General features: G+C 44.3%; 1 protein-coding gene across 1 annotated transcript; it reads left to right on the top strand.

Annotated features, from left to right (window-relative positions):
• The first annotated feature begins 329 nt into the window (after positions 1 to 329).
• Positions 330 to 13,014, top strand: LOC118372460 (methylosome protein 50-like). Its single transcript, XM_035758377.2, has 10 exons — positions 330 to 1,077; positions 1,564 to 1,749; positions 1,935 to 2,073; positions 10,218 to 10,267; positions 10,386 to 10,456; positions 10,655 to 10,712; positions 11,248 to 11,316; positions 11,435 to 11,543; positions 11,626 to 11,694; positions 11,834 to 13,014. The coding sequence occupies exons 1-10, from the start codon at positions 969 to 971 to the stop codon at positions 11,988 to 11,990; spliced, it is 1,017 nt and encodes a 338-aa protein (XP_035614270.1). The 5' UTR covers positions 330 to 968; the 3' UTR covers positions 11,991 to 13,014.
• The last annotated feature ends 209 nt before the right edge of the window (positions 13,015 to 13,223 follow it).

The raw sequence follows: 13,223 nt of genomic DNA, 5'->3' as shown, positions 1-13,223 counted from the left end.
ATAGCAGTCAATGAGTTTCGAATTTGGTTAACATGAAATGGAATGGCATATAAATTTCGTAATGCTTCGGTTGTTACAAGTGTACTGATGTAAAGTATAACACGTGACATCCCGGCAGCTTTGGAGAAAAAAAGCACTTTACAGCCGAGTTGTGCCTTTTGTCCACACACCTATCTACCTTCTCATTGGCTAGAATGGTCCCACTTGATGTTGCCTCCTTCCTACTGCCTTCCATTTTAAGACTTCTCTTCTCATTGCTAGAGCGGCCACTTAAGTATGTGGTAAATATAATGGATAATCTGTGGTATGCATGTAGGAGTCTACAATCTCACTATGTCAGTATTAGAAAACACCCGATTCGACTACAATCACGTCATTAAAATGTATAAAAGTATGGGATAAGAATCCGAGCTGGAAATGAATGGGAGAGACGTATGATGCTCTGCCCAGCAGACTCTCGACCACTTGAGTTCATGTTGTCATGTTGCGTCACGCGATTGCTAAACTAGCAAATTGTCACGCAATCCCTTCTTAATAAAAGTCAGGGTATGAGTCGATAAACCAGACTATTTCCTTGAAGTACGGTATGTCACGAGTTGAAAGCTATACGATACTATAGAGAACAAGTTAATTATCTCACATCTCTGAAAATAATTGTAATGTTGTACTTCATGCTAATGTTGGGTTTTTGAGCTATCGACTTCTTGAGGGAGTGTTCTTGTCCAGAATCGCCCAGAATGCATCGCGCGACCCATTGACGATAATTGGGGAACGTACACGATGGAGTTCTTTGGCTGTTTGAAAGTTCATTCATTTCTGGCGTGCACGATGCAGTACTAGAACGTAAACCTAAATCAAGTAGTTTCGTAGTCCGTGGTTTCTCGAATAGCTAGCTAAGTTATTACATTTATTGTACAAATAATTATTTGTATTGCAAACACTAGCCTGAGTGAATCAGAGTTGCCTGGATGAAAAGTACAGTAAATGCCAATATGATAAAGGAAAACGGATGGAACATACCCCCAAATGCCCCCACGTGTATGGAGAAGCATTTGGAGTCGGCGCAGTACAGGGGAGGTAAGCAAAGTCACACAGCTAGTGTTTGATGCAGCCTTGTGTGATAGTTAGCTTCCAGACGCATGGGTATTGGAAAGGGCAAGCTAACTACCGGCACAGCACGTTGTTGTCGCTAAATAAAGTGACACAAGTCATAACCTATCGAACTTACATCATTAACAGCAAAAACACACAGTAAAGTCATGTTTATTCTATGGTAAAATTGACTGTACCACACTTTAGCAAGCTACTGTAGCTAGCAAGCTACAACTAACTTGTTATTTCTATAGTGCTTTTCATAACAATCTCAAAGCGCTTCAATGGTGCGTTACTAGTTCCTCTAACGTTATCATATTGCAAGCTAGCTGGCTAACGTTGGACATAAACTAACAATTATAGTTTGCTAGCTATGCTAAATAACCTGCCACCCTATTCTATGGCACTTCAGCACAGGCACAAGACACCATATGATTCAACTATTGACATTTTTCTATTTTCTTCCCATAGATGGCACCCTGTTGTTGGGGGCCTCCAGTCTGACAGGCAGGTGCTGGCAGGGCTCCATCTGGATCTACTGTGATCCCAAGCAGTCTCCCAACGAGGGCTTCTGTAAGGCTGGTGTCCAGACAGAGGCAGGCATCACAGAGGCAAAGTGGGTTTCAGAGAGGGGTGTCCTAGTTGCATCTGACTCTGGTATGTAGGAATGACAGTAATCATTACTAAATGCATATCATATTCTGCTGTAAATAAGGCTGGTCTAAAGTGAGGGAAATATAGTTAAAAGTACAATGATTACATTTAATTCAGGCCGACGTCATCAAGATTATTTGCGAGCTATACAAAAGTGTTGATGCAATGTGTTTTGACTGGTGTTGTAGGCGCTGTTGAGCTGTGGGAGCTATCAGAGGATGAGAGTCTGCTGGAGAAACGGTTCGCCAAACTCGAGCATGATCACATCGTTACCAGCGTGAGCCCTGCTGGGTCAAGCCATGCCATCAGCGGCAGTATGGACAACCGGTCAGTAGGGGGCAGTCTCTATTTGTGTCATTTTTTTTTTGATGTTGAGTGAGAGGTTATTTAATTGGCACTACTCTCCCAGGGCCCTCACCTCCTTCATGTAGGCTCTCATCATTGTAGGTAATAACACCTATAACTATTGTCATCTGCAAACTTGATGATTGCGTTGGAGGCATGTGTGGCCACAGTCATGGGTGAACAGGGAGTACAGGAGAGGGCTGTGCACACACCCTTGTGGGGCCCCTTTGTTGAGGATCAGCAAAGTGGTGTTGTATCGTACTTTGACCACCTGGGGGTGGCCCGTCAGGAAGTCGCACAGGGCGGGGTTCAGACCCAGGGCCCTGAGCTTAATGATGAGCTTGGAGGGTACTATGCTGTTGTGTTGAAGGCTGAGCTAAAGTCAATGAACAGCATTCTTACATGGGTATTCCTCTTGTCCAGATGGGATAGAGCAGTGTTCAGTGCGACAGCGATTGCATCGTCTGGATCTATTGGGGCGATATGCAAATTGAAGTGGGTCTAAGATGTAAGGTAGAGGTGATATGATCCTTAACTAGCCTCTCAAAGCACTTCATGATGACAAGTGAGTGCTATGGCGTAATAGTAATTTAGTTCAGTTTTTGTTGCTGTACACAAGAAAGCAATGGTGGACATCTTGAAGCATGTGGGGACAGCAGACTGGAATAGGGAGATTGAAAGTGCATGCCCTGAGGACGCAGCTAGGGATGCCGCATGGGCCGGCAGCCTTGCGAGGGTTAGCATATTTAAATGTCTTACTCACGTCAGCCATGGAGAACCAGAGCACACAGTCCTTGGGAGTGGGCCGTGTCTGTTGCAATATGTCCTCAAAGCGGGCGGCGATGTTTAGCTTGTCCTGGAGCAAGACGTCGGTGTACGACGTAGCTGGTTTTCCCTTTGTAATCTGTGATTGTCTGTAGACCCTGCCACATATGAGCCATTTGAATTGCGAACCCACTCTCTCTACTGACATTTTAGTAGTGGTTAGAGAGCTGGACTAGTAACCGGAAGGTTGCAAGTTCAAACTCCCGAGCAAGTTCAAACCCCCAAGCCGACAAGGTACAAATCTGTCGTTCTGCCCCTGAACAGGCAGTTAACCCACTGTTCCTAGGCCGTTGAAAATAAGAATTTGTTCTTAACTGACTTGCCTGGTTAAATAAAGGTTAAAAAAAAAATCACCATACCATGGTTAAAAGCAGTGGTTTTGTGCTTTCAGTTTTGCACAAATGCTGCTATCTATCCATGCTTCTGATTTGGGTTTTAATAGTCAGTGGGAACAACATCCGCTATACACTTACTGATGAACTCGATCACTTGTGTCGCAGAACACATCCCAGTCCGCGTGATCACAATCTTGAAGCGTGGATTCCGATTGGTCAGACCAGCTTTGAATAGTCCTTAGCACGGGTACTTCCTGTGAGTTTCTGCCAATAGGAAGGGAAAAGCAAAATGGAGTCGCTCTGATTTACCGAAAGGAGGGTGGAGGAGGGCCTCGTAGGTACTCCAGAAGTTGGAGTAGCAGTGGTCGCATGTTTTAGCACCGCGAGTACTACAATCAATGTGTTGATAGAACTTCGGTAGCGTTTTCCTCAAATTTGCTTTAATATCCCCAGCAAGAACATGCGACTTCAGGATATGTGGTTTCCAGTTTGCATAAAGTCCAATGTAGTACCTTGAGGGCAGTCGTATCGACTTGAGGGAGAATATACATGGCTGTGACTATAACTGAAGAGAATTCTCTTGGGGGGGGGGTACGTTCAGCAATTTCGGTATTCTATGTTGTGTGAACAAAAGGACTTGAGTTTCTGTATGTTATCACAATCGCACCATGCGTAGTTAATCATGAAACATACACCCCTGTCTGCCTTCTTCCCAGACTTCTTTAATCCTGTCTGCGCGATGTACTGAGAACCCAACTGGCTGTATGGATGGGGACAGTATATTTGGCAAGAGCATGGTTCCGTGAAACAGTATGTTAGTCCCTGATGTCTCTCTGGAAGGAGAGCCTTGCCCTGAGCTTGTCTACTTTAATGTCCAGAAACTCGAGTACAGGCCTTTGTGTAATGCTCATTCCTTCGACGATCAGCGCAAATCCGACAACACCCCTGGTGAGAGACAACTGTGACTCGTCAGTGAAGAGCACTTTTTGCCTGTCTTGTCCAGCCACTGTGGTTTTGTGCCCATAGGCTGCGTTGTTGCCGATGATGTCTGGTGAGTACCTGCCTTACAACAGGCCCACAAGCCGTCAATCCAGCCTATTGAGGACAGTCTGAGCACTGATGGAGGGATTGTGCATTCCTGGTTTAACTTGGGCAGTTGTTGCCATTCTGTACCTGTCCCGCAGGTGTGATGTTCGGATGTACTGATCCTGTGCAGGTGTTACACGTAGTCTGCCCCCGCGAGGATGATCAGCTGTCCGTCCTGTCTCCGTGTAGCGTTGTCTTAGGCATCTCACAGTATGGACATTGTAATTTATTGCCCTGGCCACATCTGCAGTCCTCATGCCTCCTTGCAGCATGCCTAAGGCACGTTCACGCAGATGAGCAGGGACCCTGGGCATCTTTCTTTTGGTGTTTCAGTAGAGAGGCCTCTAGTGTCCTAAGTTTTCATAACCGTGACCTTAATTTACTACTGTCTAAGCTGGTAGTGTCTTAATGACCGTTCCACTGGTGCATGTTTATTAATTGTTTATTCATTGAACAAGCATGGGAAATGGGCAACATCAAATTGATCAGAAATAGTGTTGACATTGCTAATGTTTTAAATGACTATTGTAGCTGGAAATGGCTGATTTAATCCATGTAACGTTTAAAAATTTAAAAAATCTACATAGGTGTACAGAGGCCTATTATCAACAACCATTACTCCTGTGTTCCAGTGGCACATTGTTAGCTAATTCAAGTTTATAATTTTAAAAGGATAATTGATCATTAGAAACCCATTTGTAATTGTTAGCACAGCTGAAAACTTTTGCGCTGACTAAAGAAGTAATAAAACTGGCCTCCTTTAGACCAATTGAGTACCTGGAGCATCCGCATTTGTGGGTTCGATTTACAGGCTCAGAATGGCCATAAACAAAACTTTCTTCTGAAACTCGTCAGACTATTCCTTTTCTGTGTAATGAGAAAGAAACTGAAGATCACGCACAACGCTGTATACTACTACCTTCACAGAACAGCGCAAACTGACTAACCAGAATAGAAAGAGTGGGAAGCCCCAGGGCACAACTGAGCAAGAGGACAAGTACACAAAAAAATATATATATATATATATATTTCACCTTTATTTAACCATGTAAGCTAGTTGAGAACAAGTTCTCATTTACAACTGCGACCTGGCCAAGATAAAGCATAGCAGTGTGAACAGACAACAGTTACACATGGAGTAAACAATAAACAAGTCAATAACACAGTAGGGGGGAAAATAGTGTATATACATTGTGTGTAAAAGGCGTGAGGGGGTAGGCGAATAATTACAATTTAGCAGATTACCACTGGAGTGGTAAATGATCAGTTGGTCATGTGCAGGTAGAGATACTGGTGTGCAAAAGAGCAGAAAAGTAAATAAATAAAAACAGTATGGGGATGAGGTAAGTAAATTGGGTGTGCTATTTACCAATGGACTATGTACAGCTGCAGTGATCGATTAGCTGCTCAGATAGCAGATGTTTAAAGTTCAGCAAAAAACAAACCACCTTTTTTCCCCCTATTTGTTCCAGTCACAGGCAGCAGAGAACTGGAAGGAAAGGCGGCCAAATGAGGTGTTTGCTTTAGGGATGATCTTTGAGATACACCTGCTGGAGCGCGTGCTATGGGTGGGTGTTGCCATCGTGACCAGTGAACTGAGATAAGGCGGAGCTTTACCTAGCATGGACTTGTAGATGACCTGGAACCAGTAGGTCTGGCGACGAATATGTAGCGAGGGCCAGCTGACTTGGGCATACAGGTCGCAGTGGTGGGTGGAATAAGGTGCTTTAGTAACAAAACGGATGGCACTGTGATAAACTGCATCCAGTTTGCTGAGTAGAGTATTGGAAGCTATTTTGTAGATGACATCGCCGAAGTCGAGGATCAGTAGGATAGTCAGTTTTACTAGGGTAAGTTTGGTGGCGTGAGTGAAGGAGGCTTTGTTGCGAAATAGAAAGCCGACTCTAGATTTGATTTAAGATTGGAGATGTTTGATATGAGTCTGGAAGGAGAGTTTACGGTCTAGCCAGACACCTAGGTACTTATACTAGGTCGGAACCATCCTCGGTAGGAATGCTAGTCCGGCGTGCGGGTGCAGGCAGCGAACGGTTGAAAAGCATGCATTTGGTTTTACTAGCGTTTAAGAGCAGTTGGAGGCCACGGAAGGAGTGTTGAATGGCATTGAAGCTCATTTGGAGGTTAGATGGCAGTGTCCAAGGAAGGGCCAGGGGTATACAGAATGGTGTCGTCTGCGTAGAGGTGGATCAGGGAATCGCCCGCAGCAAGAGCAACATCATTGATATTTATAGAGAAAAGAGTCGTCCTGATATTTGAACCCTGTGGCACCCCATAGAGACTGCCAGAGGACCGGACAACATGCCCTCCGATTTGACACACTGAACTCTGTCTGCGAAGTAGTTGGTGAACCAGGCAATGCAGTCATTAGAAAAACCAAGGCTGCGGAGTCTGCCGATAAGAATATGATGATTGACAGAGTCGAAGCTTTGGCCAGGTCGATGAAGACGGCTGCACAGTACTGTCTTTTTATGGATGGCGGTTATGATATCGTTTACAGAGCTGTTGGCCGAGGTTTGAGTAGCCAGGAGGAAGGCATGGCCAGCCGTTGAGAAATGCTTGTTGAAGTTTTCGATTATCATGGATTTATCGGTGGTGACCGTGTTACCTAGCCTCAGTGCATTTGGCAGCTGGGAGGAGGTGATCTTGTTCTCTATGGACTTGTGTCCCAAAACTTTTTGGCGTTAGAGCTACAGGTTGTACATTTCTGTTAGGAAAGCAAAGGCTTGCTTTTTCAAACTTCCCTGAACAGTTGCATATCGCAGGGACTATTCGATGCGATTGCAGTCCGCCACAGGATGTTTTTTTTCTGTTCAAGGGCAGTCGGGTCTGGAGTGAACCAAGGGCTATATCTGTTCTTAGTTCTACAATTTTTGAACGGGGCATGCTTATTTAAGATGGTGAGGAAATTACTTTTAAAGAACGACCAGGCATCCTCGACTGACGGGATGAGGTCAATGTCCTTCCAAGATACCTGCGCCAGGTCGATTAGAAAGCCCTGCTCGCATAAGTGTTTTAGGGAACATATGACCGTGATGAGGGGTGGACGTTTGACCGCGGACTTATTACGGATGCAGGCAATGAGGTAGTGATCGCTGAGATCCTGATTGAAAACAGCAGATGTGTATTTGGAGGGCAAGTTGGTCAGGATAATATCTGAGGATGCCCGTGTTTACGGATTTAGGGTTGTACCTGGTGGTTTCCTTGATAATTTGTGAGATTGAGGGCATCTAGCTTAGATTGTAGGACTGCTGGGGTGTTAAGCATATCCCAGTTTAGGTCACCTAACAGAATGAACTCTGAAGATGGATGGGGAGCAATCAATTAACATATGGTGTCCAAGGCACCGCTGGGAGCTGAGGGGGTCTATAACATGCGGCAACAGTGAGAGACTTATTTCTGGAGAGATTCATTTTTTAAATTAGAAGCTCGACCTGTTTGGGCATAGACCTGGAAAGTATGACAGACCTTTGCACGCTATCTCTGCAGTAGATTGCAACTCCTCCCGCTTTGGCAGTTCTATCTTGATAGAAAAGGTTGAAGTTGGGTATGGAAGTCCCAGAATCTTTGGTGGCCACCTTAAATCAGGATTCAGACACGGCAAGGACATCGGGGTTGGCGGAGTGTGCTAAAGCAATGAGTAAAACAAACCTAGGGAGGAGGCTTTTGATGTTAACATGCATGAAACCAATGCTTTTTTGAAAGAGAAGTCAACAAATGAGAGTGCCTGGGTTAGCCTCCACATCACCAGAGGAACAGAGGAGGAGTCTGAGGCTACGGCTAAAGGCTAGCAAAACTGGTCGTCTGGTGCGTTGGGGTCAGAGAATAAAGGAGCAGATTTCTGGGTGTGGTAGTATAGATTCAGGGCATAATGTGCAGACAAGTATGGTGGGGTGCGAGTACAGTGGAGGTAAGCCGAGGCACTGAGTGATAAGAGGTTGCATCTCTGGATATGCTGTTTATACTGGGTGAGTTTACCGCATGTGGGAGATGGGACTACGGAGGTATGTATCTAAGGCATGTACAGTGAGACGAGGGGCTCCACAGTAAACTAAAACAATAATATCCTAAACTGTATACAAGGCATATTGACATTTGAGACATAAAGCAATCACGTGTTGATTGGGAGAGCGAGCTAAGTCAACAATGGGTAAGACAACAGCTAATCAGCTAAGTCAACAACAACAGGTAAAATGGCGATGAACAAAGTGGAGTACCGTGATAAATGAACAGTCCAGCAGGCATCAGCTATGTAGCCATGTGATCATAGGCTCCAGTGTACAGCAATGGATGAAACAGGGAAGCCGCTAGGTAGTTACTACGCTAGCACGCGGGAGACACAGCGTTTAAAGTTAGCAGTCCGGGGTAAGTAAAAGCGTCTCTTCCGTCGTCCAGCAAAGGCCGGTTGAAGGCACAGCTGATGTAATTACGTCTGCGTACCAGTCGTGGTGGTACAGCGGGGCGCTGTGTCGACTAAGGGTCTGGCCAGATGGCGAAAGAGGTACTGTAGTTGTGGGAATTTCTTTGTGGGAATAGCTGGCTACTTCTTGATGAAAGTTTTAGCTATAGGGTCTATGATAAAAATGCGGATTCGTGTCACAATGAGTGAGGCGGATTACCGGAAGGTATATAAAATACAAAAAGTAAACGAGAGGACAACAAACCACGTCTGCACTGCTACGCCATCTTGGTGTCTAGTTTGAGAAACCGATGCCTCAAGTCCTCAACTGGCAGCTTCATTAAATAGTACCTGCAAAACACCCGTCTCAACGTCAACAATGAAGTGGCGACTCAGATGCTGGTTTTCTAGGCAGAAAAGGTCATGTATGCAAACAATAGACCATAATTGATTTTTGGCCCAATAGGCCTGGCATATTCCCACTTTCAAATACTTTTTCTGTTTTGATTGGGTAATTTTTCCTAACAACCTTTTAGGGCTACCTATAGAACAATGAAACTTGCCTGGCAAGAGTGGCCAAAAGGGTGTTTAGTGTCCCCAGTGGCTCTGCAAGTGTGGAGAGTCTTTTCTCCGCTGCTGGCCGGCTCTCCAGTCACCATCGCGTGAGCCTGAAGCCCCAGACTGGCCAAACTCGTGTTTCTAAAAATGAGACTTTTTTTTTAGTTTGACTTAAAAGGAAATACAAATTAATCACAGCCTATGTGCTGTTTATAGACTAATGATTTATTTCAACATGTTTAAATGCTGAGCACTTTGTCCCTACCAGCCTATTGTGTCATACTCCAATGCTTCACAATTTATTCCTTTGTAGGCTATAGCCTTGAAATAATGAAAATATAGCCTACATTCATTTTCGTTCCTTGGGCTCCCTGTCTGGCTCCTGACATATTTAGTATTTTCTGTTTAATGACATGTATCCTATTTGAAATTAGTTCTTCTTACATTCACCTTTTCATGTTTATTAAAATACTTTTGATTAATCATATGGTTTGGGTTCTATACTTCAAAAACCAAATGTTAAGTCCAAGTAGTTAAAAAATAAATTGGTGTTGGTTCAATTGTGATTTTAATGAATGGAGCGAATTTGGGGCAGCAGTTTGTTTTCCTGTGAGCGGGAGTTGGAAAGGTGGAGCGCCTGAGCGGTGTGCAAGCAACGCTCCTTGAGTGATGAGCGGGATGTCAGACCGCTCAACTCCGCTCACATACTCTGGTCTCGTGCAAATTTTGGATTACTGGCATGACAGACCTAGGCCCTCTGTGTAACTGGCCTGGCTGTGAGTCTATTTTGACAGCTGCAGGTAATGGGAGTGTTGTAGCTTGGTTTGCATTTCCTGGTGTAGATATAATTTTAAAGCTGTCAAAGCCCTAAGACTTGCTCAGTTCTTTCTCTTTTCTGCCTGCTGCAGAATCAAAGTCTGGGACCTTATTCAGGGTGAAGTGGTCAGCACATATAATGGTAAGGAAACTATACCTCATCTCTGTATTTTGAGCTGCACTATGGTGAACATGTCAGTGGCAGTTTCTCATGTTTCTATAGCTTGTCTATTTAACTGGATCGGTCACCTGTTCCACAGCTCACTCGAAGCCAGTCACTTGTGTGTCCTGCAATCCATCCGATGACTCCCTCTTCCTCTCATGTGGCCAGGTAAGAGCCAATACTAATTAGAGGGTTGTCTGTTTTAATCGGTTCAGTTTGGAATATGGCTTTTCTATTGTGTGCTATGAAATATGAAGCTAGATACAGTAAGTTGTAACTTACTGAAAGGAGAACATTGTTCTTGTATGAACTTGTTAATGCACGGTCTCCTCTCATTGATGTCTCTCTCCATTCCCCTTCCCTCAGGATGGTCGTTTGTTGCTTTGGGACAGGAGGAAACCCACCAAACCAGCCTCTAGATTAGGTGAATAGAACCACTCTGAACTTCAGTCAGCTAGGCAGCAGGATTTTCACACGGCCGAGATGCATAGTCTTCTGTTGCCAATGGATTGACGGTGACAATTTATCTTGGCTTGTTTGTGGTTTTTAGGTAGCCTTGGATTCTGTTGTCGAAGTGTATATCCTTGAGTAACCCAATCTTATGAATTCTGATACATGCAGGGCGGGTCACTGCAGTAGGAACTTAGAACAACATGTTGAAAAACAGGGTTATTTGGAAAATGTGGTATAATTTTCCTAATGTATAAAAATGTTCCAGTGACCCTAGTAATTTCAATAATTGTGTGTTGGGACAATTGTGTGTTTTGTAAATATCCACTTCAAAAGTATCTAGACATCTACAGCACACCAATTACCCATTTGTTGTGTTCAAAGTGCACATGCAATACATGTAAAGTGTGGAAATCAGAAACATGTACATGGTCAGGTGTGCCCAACCATGTTGTCCAGTGCATGTTGGTGATTTCCCAGCTGACTTTGGAGATTTTATCTTGTCTCAGACGTAGAGCCCAGCTGTTGTCCTACATCAGTAGCCTGGCATCCCCACCACAGGACCACAATCGCCTACGGTAAGGACCAGTGCTACATTTCCCATGATGCATAGTGGTCCAAGCACATTGTTTTCAATGATTGATCTGCCAAGCTTTAATGATATGTTTGTTGAGAATGGCGTTTGTGTTGATTTAGGTGACGAGCTGGGACGAGTGACACTGAAGGACTTTCAGGGAGCAGAGCCTGGCCAGACACAGAGCACCCACAGCCGCAGGGTCTCCGGCCTAGCCTTCTCATCACACAGGTAAACACCAATTCGCACATCTACAGCAGTCAATGGTTTGTCAGACTAAACTAACACAATGATCTCTTACCTTCCAACACAGTGCCCCCTTGCTTGCCTCAATCAGTGATGACTGCACTGTTGCTGTGATGAACTCTGCGCTTAAGGAAACGTAAGTGTCGATGTATGGGCTGTTTACAATTGCTCCCTAGTTCATCCTTTTGGCTTGTTAACTCAAGCTATGAAATAAAATTGTGAAAATGTATTTGTACCCAGTCTCTTAAACATGTGGCTCTACTGCTCCACTCCAGGTTGAGAGACAAGAGGCACCAGGACTTTGTTCGGGGTGTCTGCTGGGCCCCTGGCGGTTCTGACACACTGACCACTGTGGGCTGGGACCACCAGGTCTTCCACCACGTCATGGGACAGGATGGACCCGCCACTGGAAACTCCACGTCCCCACTGTAGACCCACCACCCAGCCTGGGTCAGGAGATGGGGGGGTGTAAAAGTATGTTTTTGTGGGGGAGAATTTAAGGGTTTGGCACGAGGGTAGAACTTGTCAACACCGGAACGAAGATGGTTTTTCTAGTCTAAGTACCCCTTGCCATGGTGGGTTATCTTTTCAACTGATTTGTTAAATCATGTGTGAAGGTAGTCGGTGATAAACAAAGTAAATTGGGATGTTTTTCGCAACAACTGAGTGATTTGAGAGGCTACACATTTCTGCTGTTTTGGCCCAGCAGTGATCAAGTTGTAGCAGCGTGAAGCGCACATGTGCCTACATTTTTGGAGAGTGCAGTCTTGCGTTGCATATTTTCTGTTCATGGCAACGTCATATGCTGAGTCTGTTTTAAGGTGTATGTTAACCACGTTTTGGACATCACCTTTGTTTTGCAGTTTGTAGGGACATGAACAGATGGCTTGGTGTCCAGTTATGAGGGGTACTTTTAGACTTGGATTTTGGAATTCTGGCAATGGTAATCTTTAATCTAATGAACCCATCTGATCACGCTTATTCTCCAGTGAGTCCAACCCCATGTAACCTTTGTTTACCCACCCTGGGGGTGCTGTATTACGTGGCTTGTTAGCCAGTCTGAGAAGTGGGAGCCACTGGCTCATTGGATAGCAAGATTGTGGGTTAATTGGACTCAATTAAACTGGCTCATCCAAGCATTCTGAAATCACACTAGACTAGAATTGACATGGTTCAAGTTGTAACCATAATCAATACCATGGGTAATTTGTTTTCTAAATTAATCATTTCTGTAAATGTGTAAAGTTCTAACTTCACTACATGGCTTATTTGTCCCAATGTGATTCCATATTCTTCCCCCCTTGGCATTTTCTTTTGTTTAGATGGTCTCGTCTCATGTGTGCCAGAAACAAAGTACACTACATGTCTGGTGTTGCTTTTTGGAAGTCCGAGCAGAGTTACTTAACTGAATCTACTTGTTTTTCCATCCTTGAATAAAGTATGTCTGAATACTGTATAGTCATGAGTTGCTGTTGGTTTTCCGAGCACTTGAATCTTACTGAACTTTAGACCTCTGTAGGAAATTATTCTCAGACAATTTGGTAGAAACTAATTAGTAACTTTACTACATTTTTAATATCACAGGTAAATAATAATACAAAATAGTGGCCTGTGCCCTGACCTTTGTACTGGTATATTTGGCATAATTCAATGTTTAAAACCAGA

This window comes from Oncorhynchus keta, chromosome 21 (genome assembly GCF_023373465.1).
Source record: "Oncorhynchus keta strain PuntledgeMale-10-30-2019 chromosome 21, Oket_V2, whole genome shotgun sequence".
Lineage (NCBI taxonomy): Eukaryota > Metazoa > Chordata > Actinopteri > Salmoniformes > Salmonidae > Oncorhynchus > Oncorhynchus keta.
The sequence above is the reverse complement of the archived record's forward strand: the minus strand, read 5'-3'. Positions and strand labels throughout refer to the sequence as shown.

Excerpts from the sequence above, each read along its gene's own strand:
- LOC118372460 (XM_035758377.2), top strand. The coding sequence starts at position 969 with ATGAAAAGTACAGTAAATGCCAATATGATAAAGGAAAACGGATGGAAC. Across the intron at positions 2,074-10,217 it reads AGCGGCAGTATGGACAACCG|AATCAAAGTCTGGGACCTTA; the intron begins GTCAGTAGGGGG and ends TGCCTGCTGCAG. Across the intron at positions 10,268-10,385 it reads AGTGGTCAGCACATATAATG|CTCACTCGAAGCCAGTCACT; the intron begins GTAAGGAAACTA and ends CCTGTTCCACAG.